Genomic DNA, 15,231 nt, shown 5'->3' with positions numbered 1-15,231 from the left:
TACACTCATACTATAGTTGAGAACCACCTTGAGCTTCATATTCCACACATTTGTTCATTCAATCATTCAAGAAGCAAGACTAAGGATTTGAGTAGAGAGAAGCTTGTGTGCATCCGTTCTTGGTGATCGGTTCTTGCTCAAGTGAAGGCCCTAGCTTGTTACTCTTGGTGATTGGCAGCACCTAGGTGATCTTGGTGATTGAAGGTGTTTCTTCCGGAGCTTGCCAAGGATTGTGGGAGCCCGAAGAAGTTTGTACGTGGCTTGAGCTCCACCACGCCGGGATGGTGAACGGAGACTCTTAGTGAGCGCCCTCGTATCGGTGACATGAGAGGTGACAAGACTCTTAGTGAGTGTCACAATGTGGATTAGGGGTGTGTGCCAACACATCGACACCACGAGAAAAAAATCTGGTTGTCTCTTGCCCACTCTTTACTTTCAAGCACTTACTTTCATGCAATTATTAATGTGCTTGACCTTAGAGATCACAACTTAGCTCTACCTTACTTAGTTTCGTTTCTTGTTGTTTTCTTTATAGCTTGTGTAGTTTGCTTAGTTAGCCGGTTGGTGAATTGAGTCTTACTAGCATTGCATAAGTTAAGGTTGCTTTAATTTGTTTTAGAAATTTGAAAAAGGCCCAATTCACCCCCCCTCTTGGTCCATCGATCCTTATAGCGCCCAAACCGAGAGGCTCTATTCTGAATTTCATGCCCAACAAGCTGTTCCTGCTGAATCTCTCCAAATCCTCCCGTCGGGGCTTGAGGAATTCTTGCAATTGCTTCATTTAGCAGATGACATGATTCCTCCAGTTCACGATCAATACGCTTCTCTGAACTCGTAGATTCGGCAGAAGTAGCAGGTGAGACGGGGTGCGAGAATACAAGCCGCTTGATCTCCAACGCCTCACGGGCCCTGGCTTCCTCCCGGCGCCATCTCGATGTGAATCCCCCTCCGGGCATCGTCATCCTCCCCACCTGTTTGAGGATCATCAATCTCCCCCTCTAATTGAGATGGGAATCCCGAAGAGCTCGAGGAAGCGGGGCCGACCTCCCATGAGAGGCGGACCCCCAGGCGGAGGGCTAGTTGCCCTTGCCGTGATGCCAATCGCCCCCATGGCGGGTCCTCTCCGGGGGATCATCGTCGGCGATCGCCGGAGCAGGTCCCAAGCGGGGGTGTTCGCCATTTGCCGTGATAGCCGGCTGCCGACGTGCGGCGTCAGCCCTTCATCAGTCTGCCACACCTCAGATCTTTTTCGGTATTTTTTACTTTCTATTATGTTGACTCTTGAGAAGTTTTTGTTTAATAAATATTGAAATTATGCTAAAAAGTTTCATTGGAAGTTGGGTAGTGAACTTATGTGTAAAAATTGTGCGAGAAGATTTCCTGATAATATTATCGTGGGAGTTATGCTAAATAATATCATTTGATAAGTTTCCTAAAAAAGTTATACATGTAAGTTATATATGGTGAAAAGTTAGTTATACATAAAAGTTTTGTGTATCAGGAAAGTTTTCTGAAAATTATTCTCCAAGCAGTTGTTGGGAAAAAAAGTTATATTCAAAATTTTTGTGCATAAGTTATAAATTTCCAAAATTATAAAGATACGGATTAGAAAATTTTCCTAAAAAGGAAACTCGTGGTCTGTCGGTGCGCCAGCAGGCTTCCTGGCGGCCGCGCGCTGATTACAAAGCCCCCCTTTGCCCTTGTTTGCCCACTTGCACGTTGTAACGTGTGTAGTCCATGTAGGAGTTGGGCTCCGGCCTTTTCATTTTACAGAGAGATTTGTTGGAAGGTCCTGTCAAGAGTAAGTAGCTACCCAAACCTCTTAAAAAAAAAGGAGCCACTCAAGGACCCAAAGTCGGCTGGTTTTGGGCTTGGGCGTGCAATTTCTAATGGAAGATAGCCATATCAAACCTGTTTATTTAAGTTGCAGCTTTTGAAGCTTTTCTAAAAAGATGTTGCTGGCTTTTTCTTCTGAAAAGGTAATAATAGCTTTTAGATGATATTTTTAACTTTTTGAGCTCAAAAAACTAAAAAAGTTCAGAAAACTAGGCTTTACAGCTTCCCATATAAATTAATCTTTCCTAACCTTTTAGTTTTTTCAGAAGCTGAGCGAGAAGTTTGCTGATTGTTAAGCTTTTGACTTTTCATGATGAAAGACTTCCCGAAGCTCAGTACACTGAAAGATGGGCAACGGTTCAGTTCTTATGCTCAGAAACTGGTTATCTCGTAGGCACTTCACCAACAGTTTTTTAAAAACTTTTAAGAGAATCCCCAGCAGGTTAACTGCCAGTCTATTTATTGGTAACGGACGTCAACAAATTTGTTTATGGGTAGACCTCGACAATTGATCGAACACCTAGGACTGGTATGATTCTATAATCACTGAATCCAGCATTGTAGATGATCTTGTTCCAACCTTGCTCGTTTCGCTGGATGCCATTGACAAACATGATGAAGAGATCGAACAGGACCTGCGTCTCTTTTTGCTTTAGGTCAGATGATCCTGCTCCAACTACCATATCCAGTATTATCACCTTCCCTCCCTCTTCTCTAAATGGTATAGCCTTCCTGCAGTTCTTTAATATTTTGACGCACTCGGCGTCACCCCAATCGTGCAAAACCCACTGAAACCAAATAAGCATAGTGGAGAAATAAATTCGGTGCCAATACAGTGAACAACAATGAAATGGTTTGTGTCATGAAAAGGCCAAATAGTCAAAATCGTTGGGAACTATGGAGCTCGACTTAATTTGATCCCTGAACTATGAAAGCGTCCAATTTAAAAAAATGATGTAAACCTTTGATTATCATGCGGACTGTTAGGGGAGTATAATCTTACTATTACTAATTGGAGGCTCCTTTTGAAGCCTCCAGGTAAAGCCACCTAAGATTCTAGGTGGACAGTCTGAAAAAATCGAGAAATCCTACAAATTCTCATAAAAATCAGAAACATCTGGCCATCAATTCGGCAACTCTAATCATAATAGTCATTCGATTTGTTATTCTTTTTTAATAAATTACCCACCTTTGCCATTATGAAAATATACTAAAGTAACCCCCTAAATATGTATCTAAATTACCCACCTCTGCCATTATAAAAAATAATCTAAACTAACCCCCTAATCTTTATATAAATTACCCACTTATGCCATTATAAAATAATATCAAATAACCCCCTAAATTCTCATATATATTATCCAATAATAACATAATAAAAGTTAAAATCAACGCCAAATATGAAACAAAATTATGTTATTATAATAAAATCTTAAAGCGCATCAATATAAAATTTTAAATTACTATTTCTATCATTAATAATATATTATTTATGTTATTATTTATATAAATATATATACTAACCATAAGGTGTTTGTCACCATATACTCATGTACACGAGAAAAGATAAGAATACCAATTTTCATGTTGTTCACATAGCTCAAACAACCTATCACATTTATTACAATTATATAATGATAAATATGTATCTTTGCAGTATTGGATTAGAATATATTTAATTGGTTAAAGAGAGTGTGAAATAGATAATTACTAGATATCTCTAACTATCTCGTGCAGGAGCACGGGTTGATAGACTAGTGAAAATGAATCAGGTGGGGGATGCTCCCTCCTGATTAAAAAATGTTCAATTTAGACACTGAACTATCCTGATCGGTCCAATTTCATCACTAAATCAGACGTGGCACGCCACGTAGGCTCACTCCTCCGGTCACGTCCAGTCAACTTGGTGTGTGAAATACCTATTTTATCCTTGATCTATAGATTAGGTTTAATACAGACAGACCGCTCCCTCCGATCCCCTGTCAGATTGTCACCCCTCCTAGGTAGCGTAGGTCGCCGACCCTCGCACCCTCCTTGCCAGTGCGCCGCTCATCGCCCCCTCTCCACCCCCTCCCTACCCGCTCGGGTCGCCGCCCCTCGTCACCCCCTCCTTGCTAGCGAGGTCAACATAGTCATAATTGTGTTTTCGCACATCCGTGATGCTGGAGAAGGAGAGCGCCCTGGATGCGGATGGTGAGCGGCATGGCTGGCAGAGAGGGGGTGCGCGAGGGGCGGCGACCCAACCTGGTAAGGAGGGGCGGTGCTCGTTGGTAGGGTGGGGTGGTTAGGGGCGGCGCGCTGGCAGGGACAGGGTGGCGAGGGGGCAGCAACTTGGCAAGAGAGGTAGCGATCTTGCTCAACGCTGGCTAGAAATTGCCTATGTTAAATCTGCTCTATGGATGTGGGGGTAAAAGGGATATTTCACGCCACGAGACTGGAGTAGCCTATGCTATGTAGGATTCAAAGACGAAGTTGAGCAGATTAGAATAGTTTAAGGGTCAAATTGGATGTGTTTCATAGTTCATGGACCAAATTGAGCGCAGCCTACCTATTTTGCCTCAGGAAAACTAGAGGAAAAGTCATTTGCTTGCATATCATATACTGTTACCGTGATAGATTTGACAAAATTAAAATGGTAACATACCTTGAGGAAGATAGCGTTTCCGGCCGGAATGCTGTCGAACATGTCACCGGCGATGTACTTGACATCGGTGCCGGCAGGAGCATTGGCCACGATGTGCGGGAGATCCAGCACGCTGCACTTGATGCCAGGGAACGCATTGTAGATGGCCTGGGCGGCGACGTCGACCAGCGAGCTCAGCCCTCGGAAGACGTCGCCGCACTCCTTGACGACGATGTCCATGATGAAGCTGCTGTCGGCGACTAGGGGCGAAGCCAGCATTGAAACATGGGGGGGGCCAATTTACTAATACCGACAATCGACATGTGTTCTTAATTAGAAAAAAAGGTATGTAAGACGCACACACACAAACACATTTGTACCAACTTAACTAGAGGAAAAATAACAAAAATCAAACATGTATGTAATATATAAGAATAAATTTACTTACTATTAATAATTAGCTCCAATCATCCAATGCAGGGCAGTAGGATAAGGTAGAAGTTAGCGTCCTTGAATTTACATCTCTATTAACTTGAATTTACCTCTACGAGAACCAACTAGATCATAAGAATTGATGATATCTTCAGAAGTAATCTTTGCTGCCAATTCCTTTTCAATATAAATTATCATGTAACTACGTAGAAAATCATCTCTCATTTTGTTGCGTGGACGAGTCTTGGCAAGTTTCATAGCTGAGAATGCTCTCTCTGTGGTTGCAGTTGACACCGGAAGAGTCATGACTAATCTTAACAACCTATCAACCATTGGATAATGAGAATTTTTGCCCAATTTAACAAGCCCATTTGTCAGATCAGCAAGTGATGGGAGACTACTTAGCTCTGGATGGTTGCACACATCAAGTTGAAAATGCAGCAGTTGGCATTCTAATTGGGCTCTTTCTTGATTAGAAAAATCAGCCGGATAATATTTTTCTACTAGGGTAGATATCTTTGACCTATCAAAGATGTCCAGTCTTGGATCCAAAGAGGCACAAAGTGATAGAAGTTCTGTAGCTTGAGAGCTAAATCTGTCCTCCAATTCAATTAGTTGTTGATCAATTGCCACATTAAACACATCTATTTTATAATGGTGAAGAGTTGTAGTGTTGTCATGCTTGTTCCGAGATTTTGTCACATCAGCATATCTGCAAATTACATTTTAAACAGAAATAAGTTTGAGATCCCTATAAAAATAACAACAAAAATATTACTAGTAACGGTTACGAGTTTAGGTGAAGGAACATACCTGCGATTTAGATCTGGGATTTCAACCTCATGCTTCCCACAAAAGTCCATGACCTCATTCAGAAGAGGTTCCCAACCATCATTGCGTAGGTCACGAAGTAACACCTTTGTGTTAGAAACTAAATCCATTGCATTTAAGATATCTATAGATTTCTTTTGTAGTGTTTGGCATAACACCTCTGTGATTTTCATTATTTTCTCCATCAACAGTAGAACAAAGACAAAATCAAATGTGAGAATAATGTGAAGGGCACCGCAGCATCACCTCGAGAAAACCTTTTAATGGAACGATCATTTGCAATGTTGCGCAACACTGAAATTGTGGTACCAAACATCTTTTTCAAACTCTGAATCGACTTGTAATGAGAACTCCATCTAGTGTCCCCTGGCCTCTGTAAAGAGCCCATCTGATTAGCACCCCTTCCTGTATCAAGCTCTCCCAATTCAATTTCATGTGCAATTTGTTCAGCTTGCTTTGCTAATAACTCATCATTACGCTTAGAAGAAGCACTAACAACATTAATGATGGAAATGGCATGCTGAAAAAAGTTGTGCACCTCATGTGCCTCCCTTGATGCTACAACTAAAGCCAATTGGAGCTGATGAGCCATGCAATGGATGTAATATGCATAAGGACACTCACTGAGAATTAAAGCCTTCAACCCATTCCACTCTCCTCACATATTACTTGCCCCATCGTAGCCTTGACCTCTAATATCTCTCACACTCAAGTTATTATCTGATAGGACAGCACAAATTGAGTCCTTAAGAGTCAATGCGGCAGTGTCCTTAACGTGAATGAGGTCAAGGAAACGCTCCTTTATGATACCTTCTTTGTTGACAAACCGAACAACGATTGCCATTTGCTCTTTTTTTATTCATCTCGAGATTCATCGACCATTATGCAAAACTTGCTATTGCCAATTTCTTCTCTGATTGAAATCTACACTTATTGAGCATATATGTTTAGAATTTCCTTCTGGACATCAGGTGATGTGTACTTTGCATTTTTTTGGAGCATTTTGTAACACAACATCATTCACCTCCTTGTTATAAGAGGCCAAAAGTTTGACCATTTCCAAATAATTGCCTTGATTTATGGAATCTGGAGACTCATCATGGCCTCTAAATGGACATGCTTGAAATGTTAACCACCTAACAATATCAACAAAACAGATTGTCAGATAGTACAAGTGTAGATATATTATTTATTTGCAAAAACATAAAAAGGAAATTCTTATTACCGAATGGAATCAATTGTGGTTGTAAGTCTAAGAGCGTGTTTGGTACGGCTCCAAGCAGCTCCAGATCCTAAAAAACAGCTCCACTCCAAACTTTTTTAGCCAAACACCTCAGCTCCAGGAACTCCAGATCCTCAAAAAACATGGATCTGGCTCCCAACTCCACCAATTTCATGGAGCATGTCAAGGGGTACTCTGAAAACTCTAGTTTTGTGGAGTTGGTGGAAATTACCAACCTTTGCTATCCGTTACACATACCCCTTCGTCTTTTTCCCCGTCGCTCCCACGGCGCCTTTTCTTCTCCCCGACACGGCACCTGTTCTCCTCCTCTTCCGATCGCGGCACTAGTCGTCGGCGCTGCAAGCCACCACGGCGTCCGGGTCGCCGGCGATCTGTCGTGATGGCGGGATCGATTCCTCCACCTCCGCCTCCTCCGTTTTCCACCTCGAATCAACACAAAAGAAACCCTAGGGTTGGCCTCCGTCCTCCGACGTCTACAGGCGGCGGCGCGGCCGACCATGAAGGCTTTGGGGGCGGCCGGAGGTATGCAGGGTCTCGGCGCGGCAGGGCCTCAAGACCTAGGCGCGGATGCCGGTCAGCGGCAAGGCCTCGGCGCAGCTGGCCTTTATGGCCTGGGCATGGACGCCAGCCAGCACGTCCTGGGAACGGCTGATAGCCAGCACGTCCCGGGAGACATGGCGAACTCCGTTCGGTGCGGCATCGGCATCCGGTGGTAGCAGACGTGGCAACAAAAAATCAAGGGATGATGAGGTATATTTTTCTTCTATCTAGAATTTCATACATGTGTTGTCTTAGCAAATTTCAACAATGTTATGGAGAATCATGGATAGGGTGATCAAATGGCTTGGAATGATGAGCATACCGCACTTGTTTGCAAGTTGTTCGCTGAACAAGTTAGAAAAGGAAATAGGCCAAACACTCATTTGAATAATGTGGGCTATACCGAGGTGAATGAAAGGTTTTTTTAGTGTACCGGTATTATGTTGAAAAAATCTCAAATTAAGAACAAATGGGACAAGTTGAAGGCTGATTTAGGTGCTTGGAGAAAATTGATGAGGAAACAAACTGGAACCGGTTGGAATTGGGACAAGGGAACTATCAACATGGATGCTGAGTGGTGGAAAAAAACAAAAAATGTGAGCACTTCTCATGCATCTAATATTTTTCTTTATTTATGTAATTTGAATACAATACAATTGCTTACTGTAGTTTAATTATTTAGGACATACCTGGCGTCGGGAAATTTAAGAATAGGCCTCTCCAAAATGAAGATGAGATGAATGTAATGTTTGGGAGCATCATAAATGAAGAGATAGATCATTGGAATCCTATGTCTTCCAACCCGATCATACCCCCTAGTGGAGATGCCCCCCCCCCCCCCTCATATTGGCTTGGACGACAATGATGAAGAAAATGATATGGGTGCTAATATTGACTCCGACAATGGTGATGAGGTTTTGGAAGTCTCTCCTACACCTGGCAATGCTAAGAGAAAGGCTCATATTATTCTTGAAAAACCTAACAAGAAACCCAAGTCTACCATTGCACTTGTTATACAAGAACATATTTTCAAGATATCAGAGAGTGCTCAGTCTTTTGTGTCTTCTAGGCAAGCAGGGATCACCATTGAACAAGTCATGGAACATGTCATTGCATGTGGGGCTGACCTTGGGAGTGATGAGCATTTTGTGGCAAGTGAGCTGTTTGTGAAGAAAGAACAGAGGGAAATGTTCATGACTATTCCAACCAATGAGGCTAGGTTCAATTGGCTTAAGAGGAAGTATGACATGATATTTGGGAAGTGATGACTTCAGTCTTGTGCCAGGGGTTTATCTGTGTAGTCATTTTATTTATGCCATATGGATGTTGTTTTCTATTTACTTATGTCATGTGGACAAATTAGCTTGGTGTCAACTTATGTGGACCGTTTATTTATTTATGTCGTGAGGACAAATGATCTATCTGTGTCATGTGGAGAAATTTTCTAGTTGTGTCATGTGGTCATGTGGAGAAATTATCTATCTGTGTCATGTGGCATTAATTATATGTCATGTATAATTTTTTGCTAGACATCCTCTCATTTTTATTAATTATTGCAGATGTCTAGTGATGATTCTAGTGACGGGAATGAGGAATTTTTGAAAATGATCTTAGGAGGTGCTATGCTGGGTCAAATATATGTTGACATGTTTCTTACTAAAAACCCTACAAGGACATCTACGACAAGTGGAATGGGGTTTATGTTGGAGCTTTTCAACACTCCTGGAGAATGCCATAGCCAACTGCGCATGAGTACAGAAATTTTCTTCGACCTCCATGGGCTATTGGTTCAGAGGTATGGGTTGAAAGCATCGCTGCACATGTCAACTATAGAGAGTTTAGGCATTTTATTATTCATTTGTGCGGGAAATGAGTCCAACAGAAAATGTCAAAATCGATTCAAGCACTCCGGTGAAACTATTAGTAGAAATTTTGAAGATGTTCTTTACTGTTTGATGGACATGGCAAAGGATTTCATTAGGCCAAAAGACCCAAATTTTCATAGAATCCATAGGAGGATAAGGTATGATAAGCGGGCGTATCCATATTTCAAAGATTGCATTGGAGCACTTGATGGCACACATATGCGGGTTTCACTTCCACCGGATGAGCAAGTGAGGTATATTGGGAAAACAGGGATACCCACCCAAAATGTTTTAGCAGTTTGTGATTTCGATATGCGATTCACATATGTGTCAACGGGACAACCGGGATCTATGCATGACACAAGTGTGCTATACAATGCATTGAGTGTGGACGAGAAATTCTTTCCGCATCCTCCAAAAGGTAAAAATAATGTCAATAATTAATTTACTTCCATTAACCATGAAACTATGTTATTAATTTTTTCTATCATTTGTAGGTAAATATTACGTGGTTGACGCGGGGTATCCTAATCGCCCCGGTTATCTAGCACCATATAAGGGTGAGAGGTATCATATGCCTGAGTGGCATAGAGGTACGGAACCTAGAACCCCGAAGGAAAAATTCAATCGCAAACATTCATCAATTCGCAATGTGATTGAGAGATCTTTTGGCTTATTGAAAATGAAGTGGCAAATTCTTTACAGGATGGGGAACTACCCCATGTGGAAGCAAAAAATGGTAGTGGCTGCTTGTATGGTCCTCCACAATTTCGTTCGTGAGCATAACAGTGAGGATGCAGACTTCGCTCGGTTTGATTGTGATCCTAATTTTATGCCTACCATACCGAATAGGTACAAACGATTTGCTGTTCCAGCAGACGCATCAGATACATCTACTGCGGAAGCCAGTGCCACCTGTATGGATACTTTTCGGGATGAAATTGCCACAGCACTCGCTCTTGGGTGGAACTAGATTGTAATGGATTAGTGAAATATTTCTTAGCATTTGAACAATTGATGTGTGTTAAAAGATTGTGATGATCAAAGTTGTTATATAATCAAATGTATGGCATGTCAATTTGTTATTCAAAAAAAAAATTCCACCTTGCGCCATGCACCAGTATAGGCGCAGCAAGGGAGAAAAGGACAGCAAACAAAAAAAACAAGGGCAAAGAAGGGAAATCCAATCAAAACCTCTGTTTCCGGAGCTGGAGTTGTTACTTTTGCCTAACACATTTCTGTACCTCCAGAATAAGAGCCCAGCTCCGCGGTAGAGCTGCTCTGTGGTGGAGCAGCAGCTCCAGAGCTGGTTTGGCAGAGTTGGAGCTCTGCCAAACATGCCCTAAGTCTGGCATCTGCTACTCTCTTCTCCTTTTGTTCATGCCTTCGTTGAAGAGCGAGGTGAAGGCCGGGTCGCGGCTCGCCAGGTCCCACGGCTTCTTCCCGTGCGCCATCTCGAAGAGGGACGACGACGGCTGCTCCGGCACCGGCAGCTGCTCGTGCTCCCCCTGCTGGAGCCACGCACCGAGGCCGAGGAACGGGGACACGAAGGCGCCGTCGAGCATCAGCGCCAGGAAAGGGCTCAAGCTCGGCGAGCCGACCAGGAGCCGAGATGCCGGCGTGAGACCGTAGGAGGCGTCGTCGGAGTGCTCATCGTCCCCGCCGCCGTCGCCCGCGGGACGCTGTCGGGCGGTGCTGAAGACGCCGGTGACGGTGAGCACGCGCATGAGGCGACGCAGGCAAGGGGTCCTCGACGGCCGGAGCGCGACCCTGGCGGCTATCTGGGCCAGCGTGGCGGCGCCGCCGTGGTGGTGGATGGCGTCGGCGATGCAGAGGTCCAGGGCGGCCTTGAGCGCCATGGCCTTGATGTAGCCCAAGGTGTGGTGCCAGAGCTCGAGCTGCGCGTCCAGCAGTGACGGCACCGGCTGCTCATCAGCGCTGCTGCATGCCGTGCCGGACCTCGGCCGCGGCCGGCGCCAGTATTTGTTCAGAACTTGTGCTTCGCTAGATTTATCTGCCCACCAAATGGAATGCGTCTCTTTATATAGATGTGAAGATAGCTTATGATGATGAGTTACTTGATATTTTTGAAGAGAAGATCCTCGCGCTGAACCCATTCATGCTACAGTAGTATCGCTGGAGCACCCTACCGTCATCGGAGAGGTCTAGCTTGTCGGCAAGTAAAGCCATGGAAAGCTTATAGTCTATGGAAGAGATGGGCTTTGAAATAGGAATTATGGAATAATGCTGAATTCCAAATGTTTATTTTTTATTTCTATAGTATAAGAAAAGAAAAATAAATTGAATAAAATTCGTGGATTTACCCCGACCTTGGTTGTGACCCCATAAATAAAAATGCAAAATTTCTATCTTGGAGATCATTAAAAAAGGTCATTGAACGAGAAAAAAATTGTCCACAGATAATCAAATTATGGTATGCACTGGAAGTAATATGAGGTGGTCGGAAATAGTCGACCTGTCAGCCTGCCACACTCGCATCACATTCTCACCCGTTGATGATGGGCCATCAGATCCGACAAGGATGAGAGGAACGTGTGTGGGAGACGCAGACAGGTCGAGGCAGTGTAGCGGGCGCTCGTTGATGGTTCGCTTTCAGTCGATCGACGAGATGAGATGGCAGCTGTTAGAATTAATTAGGATTAATTAATAGTGATCAATTATAGTTAATTACGTCATTAGCAGTTACTAATGACATCTGTACCTAGGCATAGGAAATAGACACCTTTTGGTGTCAACGGACACCCGTTGGCCTTTGGCCCTTTCGCGTTGGTGTCAACGGACACCCGTTGGCCTTTGGCCCTTTCGCGGACAGGCAACTGCCATTGTCCCTTGTATATATATCAAATTCTTGTTCATCAATACAACATAGATTCACTTTTCACTCAACACGTTATCACGCACGCACGCTCGGTCGCACCACTGACGCTACAGGCAAGGAACGAGAAGACGCCAGAGACCTTGCCGGACTTCTGCAAGGTAACCACTGATGGCGAAAGCCACTGCTCCCTCCATGAACGCGATGGTGGACACCATCACGGACGCAGTTGAGACCGCAATCGTCCGCAGCAACGCCCCCAGTGGCCCTCCCCGCTTCATGCTGCAGAGCGCCGTCCGCCGGGCACTGCGCGACATCAATGAACGTCGCACCCCGCTTCGCCGCTCCAATGGAGTTCGCACGGCGGACAGCGCTCGACGTTCGTCGCCGCGCACTCCATCGCTGCAGTTCGCCCCAGGCACTGGCCCGACGCATGGCGCGGCCATGTTCGTCAGGCGCCTGGGCGCTCCGCCGTCGTTGCTGCCAAGACCCCCGACGCCTCACCCGTCAGCTCTGCCGAGGCCGTCACCGTCGATGACGATGATGCCGCCACCGGTGCCGTCCGCAGTCGCTACACCATGGACAGTAGGAGGTGGAACCATGGCTGGACGCCGAGGCACTCCTCTGGCCTCCAACAGCAACGCCGGGGCGGAGGCTTGACCTCCGGGATTCGCATACGACCTTGACATCGTACTCCCGCCCCCGCCCCCGCTGCCTCGTGGCTCCTCCTACGCCGACGCGGCGGCTAATCGGCCAAGCAGGGTGCCCTCCCGCCGGGAACGGCTCTTGGCGCCGGATTCGCTTCTCCCTCGACCCCGGGGGAGGCGGCTCCGCACCTCTGAGTGCCACCGGAACGGCCGGCGGGGACGGATCCGCCGCGCCCCGGCTCGCAGCGACGGTTCTAATGGACCGAAGCTCGCCGGGGACAGGCGGCCCTGCTCTGTTGGCCGGCCTCCATGGCCGGGTCTTGTGCTCGCCATGAGAGGAAGAAGGGGAAAGGGGATTGGAGACTTGGAGGCAAGGAGGGACGGCGGCTTGGCAACGGCGGTGGCCTGGCGACGTCGGCGGGTGGCGACGGCGGCGGCCGGAGCAACCCACGGCGGCGGCGGCTCGGCACAGGGGGCGGTTAGGGTCCTCAAACCCTAACCGTCGCCCTTTTATAGGCCACCAAAGATACTGGGCTGGGCCGGCCGAGCGCGCCTGGGCCGCTTGGCCTGCTGCGCAGAGCGCCTGGCCGATAGGCAGGCTGGGCCGTGCCTGGTGGCCGGGTGGGCCGGTCAAACGCGCCGCCTCTGATTGCCTTCTTCTTTTATTTTATTTTTTTTAGTTTTAACAGCATTATTAGTCTAATTAGCATCTGATTTAGCTAATTTGTTGTCTTGTGAGACTTATCTACTTAAATTGTATTATATGCTGATTGCTCTGTACTGTTGTACTTGTATTTGTATATATATTTGTGGATTAATTATATATATACATTGCAATTAAATATTCTATGAGAGTATTTTTTTTGTTTTATGCGATCATATTTATTTTTGCACTATACACATATTATTTTGTGTTCTTTTCTGGTAAATATATTGGTGCAAATAATTCCCACTGTTTTCGCACCTCGTACTTGTTTATATTGTCTCTACATCATAGAATCATGTATGTTTGTGCCCCAAACTTTTAGCACTACATACAAGTTAAATAGAGCAATTCCAACGTTTGTTCATTAAATTGTACATATACTATTGCCTTAAATATTACAACATTCTCATGTTTGCTTTAATTTACCTTATGGTAAATTTACTAGTCCATAATTGTCCACGTAGGACCATGGCCACTAAGGAGTTCGAGGAACTCGCATTAGATGGCAGTAATTACCCTACATGGGCTTCTGATATCGAGATAGCGCTTGCATCTCGTGGACTTTTGGCCACAATAGAGCCTGCCCAAGCTGGAGTTGTCCTCCAAGACAAGCAAGTCTATACTGCTTTGGCCTTACTCCGATTTTATATTCATAAGGATCTCAAAACTGAATACCTTATGACTAAGAATCCTCGTGAATTATGGGACTCTCTGAAAGAGCGCTATGAGCAGCAAAAGGAACTCATTTGGCCTGAGGCCAATCATGAATGGAATCACTTACGTCTCCAAGATTTTAAATCTGTGGCGGACTATAATCATGATGTTCATAAAATTTGCTCTAAATTGAAGTTTTGCGAAAAAGAGCCAACGGATGCAGATAAGATAGAGAAAGCACTCTCTACTATGCTTCCGTCTGATCGTGTATTGCAACAGCAATACCGGGCCAAGAATTACCAAGTTTATTCTCAGCTTATTCATACATTGACTCAGGCCGAAAAACATGCCGAACTTCTTATGAAGAATCATCATAAGCACCCGGTTGGTTCGGCACCTTTACCTGAGGTTCACAATGTACAGAAAAATGCTAAGAATAAAAAGTTCAATGGAACTACTCCAAAGAATAAATTTGGTAAACGCAAACATAATAAGGGGCAGAGACCGAATTCATACAAGAGGAACAAAGACAATGCGAGATCCAAAAATGGCAACAAGTGTCATAGATGTGGTGACTTCTCTCATTTTTCTAAGAATTGTAGTGCTCCAAAGCATTTGGTTGCTTTGTACCAAAAGTCATTGAAAGAGAGCAAGCACCCAGGAGGAACAAGATATGAGACACACTTCAATCTTGCATCCAAGATTGTCAAGGATAAGGGTTGTTCACACAAGGAACCAAAAGAACAAGAGAACAACAACACTCTTCACATTGAAGAGAAAATTCCATCGACAGACAACATACTCATAGACTTCGGTTCTGGAGATATGTTTGGCGATATGGACTAATTTTGGTCCATCACTTGATATCAGATTGCACTTATGTTGTAATATATTTGAGTTGGCAATAGTTACCTTTCATTGTATTATTTGTTTTACTTACTAATTGCTTACATAAGTTATTCGTTTGTACATACCCATAAATATTGTAATATCATACTCTTATTTTATTCAATATTAT

General features: G+C 44.5%; 2 protein-coding genes and 1 long non-coding RNA gene across 3 annotated transcripts; 1 reads left to right on the top strand and 2 right to left on the bottom strand.

Annotated features, from left to right (window-relative positions):
• Window positions 1-2,199: 2,199 nt before the first annotated feature.
• Window positions 2,200-11,596, bottom strand: LOC120698122 (O-methyltransferase ZRP4-like). The gene is made up of 3 exons (XM_039981610.1): window positions 10,750-11,596; window positions 4,481-4,720; window positions 2,200-2,624 (listed from the first exon to the last, which is right to left on the bottom strand). The coding sequence occupies exons 1-3, from the start codon at window positions 11,485-11,487 to the stop codon at window positions 2,325-2,327; spliced, it is 1,278 nt and encodes a 425-aa protein (XP_039837544.1). The 5' UTR covers window positions 11,488-11,596; the 3' UTR covers window positions 2,200-2,324.
• Window positions 4,860-5,949, bottom strand: LOC120698121. Its single transcript, XM_039981609.1, has 2 exons — window positions 5,705-5,949; window positions 4,860-5,603 (listed from the first exon to the last, which is right to left on the bottom strand). Exons 1-2 carry the CDS (start codon window positions 5,905-5,907, stop codon window positions 4,976-4,978), a joined length of 831 nt encoding a protein of 276 aa, XP_039837543.1. The 5' UTR covers window positions 5,908-5,949; the 3' UTR covers window positions 4,860-4,975.
• LOC120698123 lies at window positions 7,662-8,291 on the top strand. Its single transcript, XR_005684725.1, has 2 exons — window positions 7,662-8,101; window positions 8,188-8,291. It is a non-coding gene; the product is annotated as an uncharacterized LOC120698123 (long non-coding RNA).
• Window positions 11,597-15,231: the final 3,635 nt, after the last annotated feature.

The sequence above is a fragment of the Panicum virgatum genome, chromosome 3K, assembly GCF_016808335.1.
Source record: "Panicum virgatum strain AP13 chromosome 3K, P.virgatum_v5, whole genome shotgun sequence".
Lineage (NCBI taxonomy): Eukaryota > Viridiplantae > Streptophyta > Magnoliopsida > Poales > Poaceae > Panicum > Panicum virgatum.
Note: the sequence above shows the minus strand (reverse complement) of the source record. Positions and strands in the feature narration are given on the sequence as shown.